General features: G+C 38.7%; 1 protein-coding gene across 6 annotated transcripts in view; it reads left to right on the forward strand.

The window, feature by feature from the left end:
- Positions 1-15,777, forward strand: part of RABGAP1L (RAB GTPase activating protein 1 like) — a 457,210-nt gene that overhangs the window by 358,125 nt on the left and 83,308 nt on the right. For all 6 annotated transcript variants that reach the window (XM_019648299.1, XM_019648284.1, XM_019648290.1 and 3 more), the window contains one exon: positions 4,166-4,294. In XM_019648299.1, the coding sequence (XP_019503844.1) occupies positions 4,166-4,294 (129 nt within the window). The remainder of the gene's footprint in view (positions 1-4,165; positions 4,295-15,777) is intronic.

The following is a 15,777-nucleotide window of genomic DNA, read 5'->3' on the forward strand; positions in this document are numbered from 1 at the left end:
CAGCATCTTAGCTGTGGAGGGCAGTGTCACTGGCCCTCATATGTGGGATCCGAACCGGGGCCCTCTGGCATCCCAAGCGAGTTCTTAACCATCGTGCCACGCGGCCGGCCCACAAGTACTTCATTTTAGATGTGACCACAAGGCATAAATTCTACATGCAGACTCACCAAATACATGCTTCTTTGGTGAAATTAAAATACCAAAAGAAGAGATACAGGTATCCGAGACGCCAGCAAAGTAATGTTTCCCTCTTTGAAAGCCTGTGCTTCCAATTGATTCTCAGACCTCTAAAATATTTCTCAACTGAAGAGAAATCTTGATAGACACTATATATAATATAACTAAATGAGGAAGAAGGCATTTGTGGTAAAAACACTGAAGTTGAGAAAGAAAACCATGCCTAGATTTTTTTCCCCAAAATAATCCCCTAACATAATCTAACCTAGAATTTGCTGTTTATCAGAGGCCCTTAAAGAAAGATTTATCATCCAAGAAGAGCTAAAGGTTTGAAATAGAAGCATCTAGAGCCAACCCTCAGATGTTAGAACTGTTCCTTTCCACCCCCCTGCCTCCTTAAAAAAAAAAAAAATCACTTTAAAATGTGATACTCTTACACTGAATTTTTCAGTGGGGAAAAAACACTCAAAATGCTATCAGCAGTCACACACAGCCAGAATCCACACTCTTGTAAGTGTGTGAAATTTGGAGAAAGAGGAAAAACTTCTACTCTCCTCATAGTCAATATCTCCATCTTCCCACATTTTCATCTACATGAGCCTCCCTGCTCCATGGTTGACAGAGATCCTTTCTTTTTTGGGTTTAACTGAGTCGAGCAGTGGAAGATCATTAACACCAACAGTGTCTTGGAAAGGACAGCTCTGGTTTCCAGACACTCATCCTGAGTTAGGCTTCAGCCCCACCCAGGTGGGGAGCCTTTTACTGCCCCTCCCCTGAGACTACAGCTTCCTTCAAAAATCATCTTTCTCTACATTGCCACCCATCCTGGCCAGAGGGCAAATGTCACCGGATATATGATCCCTCATCTTTAATCCTAATCTTTCTGCTCTTTTATGAACTCAGAGGCTGGATTTGAAATTAAGCCTTGGGCAGCATTGGAAATTAGGTAACTCTGCTGCTGCCTGCAGACTCCTGCCATTTTGGGCATCCGATACCAGTAGCTAGAGGAAAATGGAAGAGGTGCCCTCAGAGGCTTTGAGTGGTGAGGAAAGCTGCTAATCCTGTTTCCTACAAACTCCATAAGCAGTAGCCTGCCTTGAATCACCAGAACCGGTATTACGGGTAAAAAAAGGAAGACTAGCAATGCTGTGTGTCTGGTATGACTGGTAGCTGGATGTTTTCCCAGGAAATCAGCGGTTGATATTTTAGTTGGAGAGGCCCACTTTTGTGCTGAAGTTGTTTCTCGTAACTACCTTTTCCAAGTAAGTTAAGGTGAGTTGATATCATGCTAAACATTCTCTCCACCACTTTTATTGCTATCATGTCTATATATTGATGAGGGAGGAAATAAATCTGAAATGTACTTAGGCTTGCTTTTTTTGTTTTTTGCTTTTCTTTGTTTGTTTTTTTTGTTTTCACTGCCACTGTTAGCCTAGCTCTATTTTCTGATTACTAGTTTGTGGATCTAAAGTTGAACCAACTTAGCCCCCTTGTGAAATGCTTGAGGCATGAAATTATTTTATTTTACATGTTTGCGTTTAAAGGAAAGAGAGGGGAGAAAAAAATTATGAGTATATATTTGTGTGTGTGTGTGTGTTTTGTTGTGAAACAAAAATTTTAACTTCTACGGCTGAAAGTCACTTTAAAAGAAGGGTTTATTGGGCCATTGCTAGCAAGAGCGAAAGGCCCGGTCCTGAGACACAAAGTCTAAACCACCCGCAGCGCCAGCTGGGAAAGGCAACATGGCGGCTGTCCTGGGTCGTCGGGCCATTGTTAATGCGTGAAGTAGTGGGGAGAAAGACGTAGATTGTTTTCAAAAAATTTACATTGGCTACAGAAAAAGGGGAGAAGGTGAAGCGGGGCTGGTTCTGGGATAGTCGCAAAGTCCATACGGAAGAAGAGTTTGCTTTTTAGGAGTGGTGGTGGGCAGCAGTCTGCAAAGTTCTCGCGTAAGCAGAGGAGCCTGCTCTTCTCATTAGATAATCTTGGAAATAACCACCTGGAAGTTAATTCAGAGTTGCACCATACATTCAGGGATGTGAGCCATCTTGATAGCTGGCCCCCAGCTATTAACAGGTTAATTATTCCTGTTTCTCTCACTCTCCAGCCACTATAATTTAATTTAGAACATCTTAGAATTTTTCTCATCTCCCTATGTGTGTGTGTGTCTGTGTGTGTGCGCGCATATGTATGCACACACACTTGCATATGCACGCACACATATGCGCACGCACACACACACACACACACACACACACATAGAGAGAAATGAAAGTAAAATTCATTCATTTAGTAAATTTTAATTGAGTACCTCTTGTATTTTGGGTATTCGTCTTGTCGCTTTGTGACTGGATACAGCAATGAGCAAGACAGCCAAGGCGGCTTTCCTTAGGAGGAAAAGATGTGGTAGTGTAAAATGACTTGGTGGGAAATTACTTAATGGGCTGAGGGGAAAAGTTTAAGTGCTCAGAAGAGGCCTCACTCAGATCTTACATCTGCACTGAAATCTAGATCACAAAACATTGCTATCCTTATGAAGATCCGGGAGGACTATTCCAGGCAGAGAGAACAGCAAGGGGAGTAGCCTTCAGTTAGGGGCGAACCTGGTGTGTGCAAAACACAGAAAGATGGCCAGTGTGCCTGGAGCTTGAGAACAAAGAGGGATGTTGTTCAAGATGAGGATGGAGGGGAAGGTGGGGTAGGAGGCTAGATCATGAAGGGTCCTTTGGCAACAGTAAAAAGTTTGCATTTTATTCTGAGCACGGTAGGAACCACTGGAGGGATTTACACAGAAGAGGGACATAATCCAAAAGAGTATCATCAACACTATGAGGAAAGTGGATTGTGGGAGCAAGAGTGGAAACAGGGAGACCAGTTAGGAGGCTGCCGCAGTAGCTCACCTGAGGGACGACAATGGCTCAGACCAAACTGGTAACGATAACTCAGGCCCTATAATGAGCAGAAATATCTCTGACTTCCTTATACTCTCTCAATGCAGTCTTTAATGCTAATCAACTTGATCTCTGAATTTAAGTAACGTAATATTTTGAACTAGTGCATGGTTCTATGATGTCCAGCCACCATGTTGTTTATTTATTTGTTTGTTTTTATTACTGAAGTTTTTGATAAGTAAATATCAGAACATCTAATTTCTTTTTGGCTTACTTCTGTGTACTGAGTCTGCCTGAATCTATAATTTGTATCATGGTGTTTGCCAAAAATTGCTTCGAGTTGTTTATTAAAATGCATATCATCTTTCTTATTACAAAATCCTTACTGCAATAAAATGTAAAGAAAAAAACACTAAACCATGATCCCACTACCCAGAGAGACATCTTATTTCATTTCCTTTCAGTCTTTTTTCTGTGCATGCACATATTTGTTTCTAAGTGGTTGTAATTTGTTAAAGAAGTAAGTTTTGCAAACAGTAGTTTTCATAAGAAGTTCAGTAGTTAAGGGGTTTGCTTTATTTACTTTTTCAGAGCATTCTTTAAGGTGTAGGGTCAATTTCTTATTTTCATCACTGGAGCTGCTAAAAAGCCATCCTCCAATTGGGTGTTTATTATGTGACTCTGATGTGCTTTGATTGCACTGTCTGTGTCTTCAGCCAGCTTTGGAATAATACCCTTAAAATGCCAAAGTCACAGATTAGTCCCAGAGTTCACATTTTTTTTCTTTTCTGACATTTTTCTTCTCTCAGAGCTCTAACGTCATTAGCTTTGCCAGGATCCACCATTCACATCTTCAGGTACTATAAATTAAATATATTAACCTGTTAATTAATTAAGTCTTCTATTACTTCTAGGATATATGGGGACTTACTTCAGTTTATCGTCAAGAAGTTAGAAATCTCTTTCTAAAAATTTTTAGAACTAATCTAGATCTTAGCTGTAAAAGTGCATTCAGGAAAATAGAACAATTTTTTTCAATGTATTTGTCCTGATTGCAGGCTAAAACGTAATGAAGATTCTTGGTGGTTATTTTGCAGACCTCGAAGGAAGATCTTCTGCAGGCTGATTTTGAAGGTGCTTTAAAGTTCTTCAGAGTTCAGCTTCCAAAGAGATACAGGGCAGAGGAAAATGCGAGAAGATTGATGGAGCAGGCTTGCAATATTAAGGTAAGATACATGAATTTATATATAATATATAATAAAAGTGGAACTTGAATTCATCATAACATGGCAAATTATGTAAAACTGTTTCCCTGTATGTTGCTGGATTTTGACTATGTTTAAGGTGATATTGTGTATGTACTGGTCTCTCCGAGACTTTTTTGTTGGGCTGGTTAGTAGATAGTAGCTGTACTTAGTAGTAGGATTTAGAGTGAAAGTTGGCAGGTTCAGATTGTAACAATAGGAAGACAAACATTTATTGTATAGGTGGGGCCCTAGAATGGGCTGCTGTGATAGTGGTTACCATGGCAGCAGACTTAGTATTTAGCTCCTGCCATCTGCTTTGAGATGTGTTAGAACACAGCAAGAAAAAGCCTGCTTAGGCAGTGCTTTCCTTCCTCTAAGGCAGCGGTTCTCAACCCTTCACAGGGGTCACCTAAGACCATCAAAAAACACATATTTTCGATGGTCTTAGGAACCGAGACACCGCTCCTCTATCCGTCTCCAGGCCCACATGCAGATACGCCCACATACGAGTACCCGGAGACCCCTGTGAAAGGGTCGTTCGACCCCCAAAGGGGTCACGACCCACAGGTTGAGAACCGCTGCTCTAAGGGGATTGGAAAGCTTTGAGCCTCCATCTCCCCATTCCCACCCCACACCTGCCAAATGTCTGTGGATCTGTTGCTCCTTATCATATGTCTGATAAAGCCAAACACATTTTATAAAATAATTTGAAGTAGAAATCTCTATTTAGAAAGTTTGGTATCAAGGTGAGAGATCACATTTTTCAAAAAATTGGAACCAATTTGCTAATATTAATTCTTGTACCTCAGGAATATACTAGGGACTCTTCTTAACCAATCGTGACATTAATATAAGTTTATTTTCTGAACAAACAAAGATCCCAGATCTTATGGACCTTACAGACTGGCATAAGGAACAGACAATAAACAACATAATAAATAAAGGATATATTTAGTGTGTTAGAAGGTGATAAATAGCTATGGAAAAAGAAAAAGTAGGGAAAAATAAGCAAGATGGGATTGGTGGGGAGAGTGAAAGTTACTGTTGTAATTAGATAGTCAGAGTTTACCTCACCGAGAAGGTGGAGATGGGTTAGTCACAGACATGTCTAGTTGCACAGGGGTGAGGGAGTGGGGTAGCAGAAGCAACAGCTAGTTCAAAGGCCCTGAGGCTGGTGCGTGCCCAGTGGATTTGAGGAACAGCAAGCAGACCAAGGTAGCTGGAGGGAAGTGAATGAAAATGAGAGCAATAGGAGACGAAGTTAGAGAGCTCATAAGGACCGGCAGATATAGGCCATTGTAAGGAGTTAGGCTCTACTTTGAGTGAAGTGAGTAGCCCTTGCAGTGTTTTGAGTGGAAGTGTGATACAATCAGTCTGATGTTTAAAAGGATCACAATGAAGTTGTGAGATCAGACGGGGATTTGTGGTAATCCTGTTGAGAAATGGTGATAGATTGAACTAGGACAATAACAGTGGGGATGGAGATGGAGTAGAGATGGAGGTGGTTGGAACCTGGGTTATATTTTGAAAGAGAACCAACAGGAATTCATGATATATTAAACATGGGGGTGAGAGGAAAAGTTGAGTTAAGATGATTCCACAGATTGTGGACTGAGCAATTAGAAAATAGAGTTCCCATTGACTTGTTAAGCTCATTACTTAAAATGTGCTCTGACATATGCTGCATTTAAGCACCACACCACTGTAACACTTTTTTGCTGTGACACTTTTGTATTAAATTTTAACTTACTTTAAGCTCTAAATGTTAAAAAGTACAATTCAATACTGAAAGGAAATAACAGAAGAAAAAAATTATATTGTCTTTCAAATGATCTCTATATATACAAAGAGATCATTTCCCAAAGGTATTAAGAAAGATAGACCTTTGAATTCTTCATCCTGAAATGCAAACTTTTAAAGCCTTCAGACCTGATTATTTTATTTGGCTGGGCCAAATGACTAAGGGTGGGCCACATTTGTCTGTAGACTTTGAAAATACATTCCAGTGGTCATGGTGGCTTTGATTGATTTTTGTACGTGGCACGTTTGATAGGTAGTTTTCAGCTGATTGTTCCAGAGCTGCCTGAGAAAGTTACTGTGAAGTGGGGCAATGCTGTACGAATCTGTTAAAAGAAAGCATCCATTTCTAAGAATAAAAGAGTAGAATGTTAGGAGGTGCATGTAAAGTGGAAAGTTAAATGTTTTCCAGGGAACTCGCTTGGCATTGTAGAATCATTGAGAATGAAAAATCCAGGGAAACCATCCAAAAAATATGAAATTTACAGGGAAATATTTTCCCAATGTATTTTATGAAGTTTCTCAGAGGATGGCAGTAACTAACAGTTGTCAACCCAAAGACATGGGATCTGAGAGATACAGAAACATAAAACGTTAGTCCAAAATATGATCTGATGGATTGTTTCTGGAATGAAAAAGCTATGTGCAACCACAGTGATTTATTTAACTGTGAACAGATAGATATGAATATTTTAATTGTAATAATAGGATTGTTATTTTGTTTTATTGGTTTTTAGGGGTTTTTATTTTTTATTTTTTTGCATTATCTAAGGAGGGTATCTTTTTCTTAGATATTTAAGATAGTGCCCACAGGACACAGTATTCCTGTGAAGAAGCTTTTTATGTTAGTTTCAGGTGTACAACATAATAAGTCGATATTTGTATATGATGCAAAATGATTAAACAATAAGTCCAGTTAATATCTGTCACATACATAATTATAATTTTTTTTCTTGTGGTGAGAACTTTCAAGATCTACTCTCCTAGCTACTTTCAAATATACAATGCAGTATTAGTAACTATAGTCATCATGCTGTACATTACATTCCCGTGATTTATCTATTTTATAACTGGGAATTTGTACCTTTTGACCCCCTTGATTCATTTCGCCCAGCCCCACATGCCACCTTGGGTAACCACCAACCTGTTCTCTATATATCCATGAACTCTGTTGTTATTTTTAGATTCCACAAATGAGTTAGATCATATGGTATTTATTTTTTCTGTCTGACTTATTTCACTTAACATAATACCCTCAAGGTCCATCTATGTTATCTCAAAAGGCAAGATTTCATTCTTTTTGTTCTGACTGAATAATATAGCATATTTATGAGCATATATGTGTGTATATATATATATATATATGTATTATATATATATGTGTATATCTTTTTGAGTTAGTGTTTTCATTTTTTTTGGATAGATACTCAGAAGTGGAATTGCTGGGTCATATTTTTTAAGGAACTTCCATATTATTTTTCATAGTGACTGCACCAATTTATATTCTTACCAGTATTGCACAAGCATTTTCCTTTCCCCACATCTGTGCCAACATTTATTTGTTGTCTTTTTGCTAACACCCATTCTAACAGATGTGAGGTGGTATCTCATTGTGGTTTTGATTTGCATTTCCCTGATGATTAGTGATGTTGAGCATCTTTTCATGTCAGGTACCTGTTGGCCATTTGTATGTCCTGTTGGAAAAATGCCTATTCAGATCCTCTACTCTTTTTTTAATTGGATTTTTTTTTCTACTGAGTTGTATGAGTTCTTATATTTTGGATATTAGCCCTTATCAGGTAGATGATTTGGAAATATTTTCTCACATTCAGTAGGCTGCCTTTTCATTTTGTTGATGGTTTCCTTTGCTGTGCAGAAGCTTTTTAGTTTGATGTAGTCCCGCTTGTTATGTTGCTTTTGTTACCTATGCTTTTGGTGTCAAATCCAAGAAATTATTGCCCAAGGCCAACGTCAAGGAGCTTACTGCCTGTTTTCTTTAAGAGTTTTATGGTTTCAGGTCTTACATTCAAGACGAATCCATTTTGAGTTAATTTTTGTGTGTGGTATAAGATAGGGGTCCAGTTTCATTGTTTTGCATTTGGCTGTCCAGTTTTCCCAACACCATTTACTGAAGATACTATCCTTTCCACATTTTTTGTCATAAATTAATGGACCATGTATCATAGGTTCATTTCTGGACTCTATTCTGTTTCATTGATTTGTATATCTGTTTTTATGCCAATACCATACTGTTTTGATTACTATGGCTTTGTAATATAGTTTCCAGTGAGGGAGCATGATGCCTCTAGCTTTATTCTTTCTCATGATTGTTTTCATTCCATACAGATTTTAGGATTGTTCATTCTGTTTCTTTGAAAAATGCCATTGGAATTTTGATAGGAATTGCACTGAATCTATAGATTGTTTTGGGTTAGTATGAACCTTTTAACACTATTAATTCTTTTAATCCATGAGCATGGAATATCTTTCCATTTGTGTCTTCTTCAGTTTCTTTCATTAATGTCTTATAGTTTTCAGTGTACAGATCTTTCACTTCCTTGATTAAATTTATTCAAAGATATTTTCTTGGTTTTGATGTGCTTGTAAATGGGATTATTTTTTAAATTTCTCTTTCTGATATTTTATTAATATATGGAAATGCAACAGATTTTTATATATTGATTTTGTATCGCAGGACATTATTTTAATGTATAGCAGGTGACTGTGAGGCACATGTGAGGTGAAGCTACGAGAAGGAAGGTGTGAGTAGCACAGTCTTCAGGGTTTGTGCTAGGACTAGAACACCTCTACCTAAAGGTTTAAAACATTTTTTTAAACTGAGACCTACATTTTAAAATAGCATTTATATAAAGACCTTGACCATACATACATACGTACATACACACACCTATATATATCTGAAGAGATACCTTTACAATATGTGAAGCACTCATGTTTTTCCCTTCTACTGTATTATATCCTTTTTCATTTTAAACTCCTCCCTTCCCCCTAAGAAAAATCCCCAAACTGAAAAGCTAGTCTCACCCTACTAAATCAGCTTCCCAATGACTTGCAGTTTTGAAAAACCACTGAGGCCTATCCCACTGTTTGCGTCTCCCCCTCCCCCATTCTGATATCATGCAGCTGTGAGAGGTTGTGGAGGATGAGGTATTACACTGAACAATGGGAGTGGGGGTGCGGTAAGCATGTGAGTCATCTTGCCATCATTCCTGCAGTATATGCTGGCAACTGGAAATTGTAGGAAATGAAGGATTTGCAGACCAAGGCTGTGTGTTAGACGAAGTGCACACGGACACAGGTGACTGACGCAGGCATGGAATAGGCAAAAACGTTGAACTCACAATGTCTTATCTACAGTCTGTTTAAGGTTCAAGGTAAAATTTCTGTCAAAAGTAATAAAAATTCTTTTTTGTATTTTAATTATTTTCAAAGTTAGTATTTTTTTTATATGGCTGTACCATCTTTGAATGGACATGCTCTCATTTAATTACCCAACAAAATGAGTCACTTCCTCTATCTAACTTTAAGGATCCAGATGATCAGTTATTTCAATGAACTGACTGATTTTAAAATACATGCAACAGTTGCAGGTAAAATATAACTCGTAAGCTCTCTGTATGGTTTATTTCTGTGAGTGTACCACCAGGGTGTATTAATAAACCATGTTGGATTGCGTAGATAGCAAGAACATCTTTTGGTGTTTATATTTGTCTAATTTAACTAACATTATTTAAAATTATTCTATGTCCCCCTGCTCCCATGGTTTCAGCCAGGCTAAAACCAGAAAATATGTTGACCCATCAGATTTTACTTTGAAAAGTCATTTGGTTACTTAATATAGAATAATCCTGCACTTTCCCAGGGAGTCAGCTTTTCTTGAATATTATTATTCAATTGTTATAGTTAAAAATTCTGCTGTTGCATAGCTTCTTCAACTTGAATCTTGGCTTCATGGACTCTGAATCAGTAGAAATTTGAATTTCTTTATATAAGCATATGAGCACTTTGCTTTTCCTGACGAGACAAAACATAGCTTCCATTGGATTTTTAAAGGGAAGTCAGTAACTAAAAAAAAAAAAAATTAGCCTCTGCATTGTGGGACGATTGTAAACTTGTTAATAAGCAAATTGATATTTCTACAGCACATAAGAATTCATAAATGGGATATATATATATATATATATATATATATGTTTTCAAGTGTATATACACATAGTCTTTATGATTATTCTTGATCTGTTTGCCTTTTTTTCCTATATATTTTTATTCAATACCACATATATTAGGTTGACTCAATGAAATTACCATTCTTGTTGGTCAAAAGCCATCAGATATTAAACATTGTACATGATTTAATTCAATATTTTATGCCTCCTTATGGTTCAAAAAGCTGCTATATATGTAGATGATGAAATATTTAAAATTTGAATCTTTTAATCATAATAGAATTCATTTAGCTGGCATTACTCTAATAAAATAAAAAGAACTTTTTATTTGCAGAACTTTTCAATAGAAGAGTAAAACCTTTGAAGTCTAAGCTATATACCTTAGCTCTATGGACATGTAAACTTATTCTCCGAAGACTGGGAAGCAAGTCTTTTTTTTCTTTTTTTAAGTTGATTTTTACTTGGAATAATGTAGCAAATGCCACATTGATGGACCTCTTTAGTAGCAAAATTTGTCACATTATTCAAAATATTTTGTTGGTAGATCTTCATAAAAGAATATTTAAAATATAAATCAGCCTATTTTATTAGTGAAATAGCTTAAGCAAAATTAAAACGGCAAAGTCTGACATTAAAACAAGGGAATTAGGAAAGAAAGGTCATTTATCGAGTGTGCCAGGATCTAGGCAGGAGAACTTCTCAGAGGAAGTAAGAGTTCAGATGAGACTTCACGGAGAAGTTCCGGAGTGTGTGGAGGCAGAGGGAAGGCGGTTCTATGCAAAGGCTATGCAGCGGCCCAGAGGTAGGAAAATATGGAGCCATCCAATACCTACACGGAGTTCACGTCTGGAGACCAGGCAGTGAGGTGAGCGAATAGAAGGCTGGAGAGGAGTGCAGAGCCAGACAGCTGGGGCAGAGCCATGGAAGCCTCCGTGAGCAGTGTGGGTTTTATCCGGGGGGCAGTGGGAAGCATTGAGGGACTTTAAACAGGAGACAGAAATGATCAGCTTTATGTTTCAGAAAGGTCTCCCTGGCTGCTGTGTGGAGAATGGATTAAAAGGGGTAAGATTACATATTTGAGGCAGACCAATTCAGGGATGATTGCAGTAATACAGATTAGAAATGATCAGATTATTTGCCATGGGCTGAAGAGATGTGGACAGATTCCAGAGATATTCAAGAGAGAGAGTCAACAGATGTTAGTGACTAAATGTGGGAATGGAAAGATAACCGATGGTGACATTCAGGGTTCTTAGTTAGGCAACTTGGTAGTAATCATACTGCGAAAGGGAACAAACAAGCAAAGGAGAACACATTACAGGGTTGGAAGATAATGAGTTATGTGTTGGACATGTTAAGTCTGTTGTGTATACCCACAAATTCACATCCAAGTGCATAGAAACCTCATGTAGTCAGGTGAATATTGAAGTGAGATCTGAGCTAAAAGTAGACATTTGGATGTTGTCAGTATTGAAGCCATGGGAGTGCGTGAATTCTCATAGAGAAGCAGAGGGAAGGGTTGAGGACAGATGCATTAACATACGAAAGACGGCTGAGGAATAGAACCAGGGAGACTGAGAAGGCAGGAAGAAACCCCGGAAGCCTGTGACCATAAGGGGAAAGGTATTTGGTTTCAAGAAGGAAGAAGTTAAAAAGTGTCAATGATGCTTGAAGGTCGCGTAAGGTACTGAGGAGTGGAAAGGGGTCTTTGTGCAATAGTTAATGATAAAGAGGTCCTTGATGGCCTTGCTGAGAACAGCTTCCTTCCGCTGGGGTGATGAAGTATAAAAGCCAATGATTCAAGGAATAAGTGGAAGGTGAGTAAATGGAGAAAGAAAAATGAAGCAACTCTTGTAAGAGGGTTATGGGGAGATGATGGGGGATGGAGGAGACAGCCAGCAAGACGGAGAATAAGGACAAGAAAGGAGGAGATAAGTAGCCATGGGGAGGAGGTGGATTTTTGCAGATGGGAAGGATGAGTCTAAACACTAAGAAAGCTCAATGAATCAATTTCTTCATTGAGCATTTAATATATGCCAGGCACTGTGCTAAACCCAGGGGAATACAGGTTGAACCAAAGAAAATGTGCTGTCCAAGCTCATGGCGTTTATACTGTTGTGTGGAAAATGTTAATTCATCACCTTAATAAATGTACAATTATGAAGTGAGATAAATGCTTAGAAGGGCTATAAGGATATATGAGAACAAAGAGCAAAGGAGCCTTACTTTGACACGGTGATTTAGGGAGTGCGTTCTTGAACTGAGATTGAATAGAAGGCATCCCAGACTGAAGGAACAGCCTTTGCAAACACTGAGGTGGGAGAGAGTGAGGGACGCTTAAGAAACTAGAAGACAACTACAGCTCAGAGAATGAGGAGGGTTGAGATCTAGGGACCAGAGATCTCTACTCCCTCTTCACATAAGAAGGAAAGGCCCACAGAAAGAGAAAAGTTGAAGATTTGATACAAAAAGGGTAAGACACCCACAGAGACAGGCTTTTGGGGAGGTTCAGGATTCAACTCAGAAGAGTGGACTTCTCTTCCATTACATACAGCAGGAGGGACCGAGCAAGAAATAGATGGGGATAAAGGGAGGGGGCCGTTTGTTGAGGAGGAAATTTTGAATCCCCACGAAGGGACCCTACCGTTTGAGCTCGCCTCTCACGGGACATGGGTGGGGGATGAGCAGGGAGCCTGTAGCTCCTGGACCTGCTTGGAGACTGTTGCCAACAGCGCTCCAGGTGCCGGGCCCCAGGCAGCCTCCACACAGAAGGCTCCGCTTTGCTGGCTGTTCCTTCATTTAGAAACAAATTTGTCTCCTTTATTTACTTCTGCCATTTTATTCTACCATTCCACCTACTTCTGCCAGTCATTTTTCTTCAGTTTATTAAGGAGAAAGCCATGTAGACATTTTAAAATGAACTTGCTGGGTATCATCTCATGAACTAATCCATATAAATCATGAAATTCTCCTACCCCGAAGAAAAATCAGATAAATGGATACAAAAATTGATTTTTACACGGGTGCCTCTTGTTTTAGGAAAAAAGAGAATAAACCATTGGAATAAAGCATTATGCCCTTCCATGCGTTCCACACGTGGTAGTGTCACTGGAGCTTTCCACATAGAATTAACAACAAAAGAGCACTTCAGAACTGCTGTTTTAACGGGTAGCTTCCCTCCCTTCCAACTTTAAGTATTTCCCCTGCAACTCATTCATTCTCAGCAGTTTCCTAAGGTCTTCGTAAGACTAATGGTTTTGCTCTTAAATGGGAGTTTTCATGTTTCATATACCTTTCTGCAGTGTTTTGCCAATTACCTTTTATCCAGTTCTTATGATTTATATGTGTCTGTATTGGAGAATAAAGTTAGAACTTGTCCTCACTGTTTGAAAACCGTGGTGGTAGATATTTTTTTCTTCAGCTATCTATGAGCTACACAGTTCTTTGATTTTCTTTTTCTTTTTTTTTTCTTTTTACTATTTGAATTCATGTTAAAGATTATACTTAAAGTGTGTTTCACCAATTGTGTTTGGGGATCTGACGCAGACAAGAAAATAGATATGATGTTTCTCTCTGCCCTTGTTGCTGCTCACTGGAAAGAATTTGATTTTGTTTTTCTAGGTAGTGATGAAAATAAATGTAAGCGTCCTGGGTGTTTTGAATAGGTTAGGTTAGAAAGGCTGGGCCATTGCATCCGGGGGGTTTGTATTCCAAACACTTCAACCACAGCTGTTTCATGTCAGTGCCTCTCCTCTGGGGAGTATAAAGTATAATTACATTATATTTACTTAGTTATTCATATTCCTGTCTCTCCAATGCATTTAGCTGCCAAATAACCAAGTCTAATTAATAGTCTGGAGAACTTACTTATCTTACTATTATGCCCTTTTGTCGCCTCCCTGCTCCCACCCTGCAAAAAATCCTTTTCTTTTGAAATGGTGAAAACCACATGTAAATGAGAATAGCAACCCAAAAAAGATAGTGAAAAATTGTGTTATTCACATATCTCCAGCTGCTGTTTGTCAAGTTTTCTGAAGTTCCACTTAAAGGCAAACAAACTGCTGAGTGGAAAATTGTATTTCTTGCTGTAGTTGAGAGTTGTGATTGAATGGGCAATCCTTTGTTCTGTCAATTCCTCTGGCTTGGGGACTTTCTGTTGCTACCACCTGTGGGAGGGAGCTATTGCTTTCATCTAGAATGTTTAGAATTTTCCTTGTTCCTTGCCTGTATCACTTCCAACCAAAAGCATATATCCTTTCATACGGTTTATTTGACCATGAGCTGATGTTGCTTTTTCAATTAAAAACAAACAAACAAACAAACAAAAACACTTATATAAAGCAAGCGAAGTAGAAAACCGGCACCGCATCAGTTTAGGTACCTTGATATCAGAAGCAATAATTGCTTATAATTGTTAATGAAACTTGAGCAGAGATACTTTAATTACAAAGAAAATCTAGCCTATGATATCAATTTTATCATACATCAGAAAGTTGGATTTCCAGAGTTCAGAGGAGGCCTAAAATATTTTCAGTTTTCTACCTCATAGCTATTAAGGCTTTATAGGGAGCTGGAGGGGGAAACCCAATTAAATGTTTATTTAATTCTAGTTTTAGTTTCACAATATTTTGGTATCTTTCAGCTGTGATGTGTATTATTTATCAAACAGTGTTGACTCTAAAAAGAATGGTGTAGATGGCATAAATCACTGGGAGAAGAAAAGAATACATTTGCCAAAAGGAACATGAACACATTCTTTTTTTTTTTTTTAAGATTTTTATTGGGGAATTGGGGGGATGGGAACAGACAAGTTGCTGTCATTTTGTTCTTCAGTCTAGTTGTGGAGGATGTTGCTTCACTGGCCCAGACTGGCATCATCATTGCGCTCTTCCCGGGTGAGGCAGATCAGTCGCTGGCTTCTGGATGGCTGCTCATGGCGGCTGCTGGCCGCTCACACTGGCTGCTGGCTACACACAGTAGCCCATGGCAACCCACCTGCCATCGCCAGCGACTCACGGCAGCCCAGCTCCAGGTTGAGCTGTTGTTCAGCATCTTAATTGTAGAGGGCAGTGTCACTGGCCCTCATATGTGGGATCCGAACAGGGGCCCTCTGGCATCCCAAGTCAGCTCTTAACCAATGCGCCACTCAGCCGGCGCTGGCCTGGCTGTTTTAAAATAAAAAAATCTCCCATATAGTTTCCATGTGCCCCATCTCTTGTGCCAGCTGGATATCGACACCCAAAGTGACATTGGAAACCACATGTTGAAGATGCTAGAATCTTCATCAGAGTTCCTAAGTGACAACATAGTTCAGAAACCCCCAACCCCACCCTCCTGCCAGCTGAACCTTCCAAAAACACAAAATAAACTTTTATTATTTTAAATCACCAGGATTCTGTGATTTAACTATTTCAGCATCTAGCATCACAATGTTAAAAGATGTTCGTTTTCTTCCAAAGTGACACTAAAGACCTTATT

The sequence above is a fragment of the Hipposideros armiger genome, unplaced genomic scaffold (genome assembly GCF_001890085.2).
Source record: "Hipposideros armiger isolate ML-2016 unplaced genomic scaffold, ASM189008v1 scaffold_6, whole genome shotgun sequence".
Lineage (NCBI taxonomy): Eukaryota > Metazoa > Chordata > Mammalia > Chiroptera > Hipposideridae > Hipposideros > Hipposideros armiger.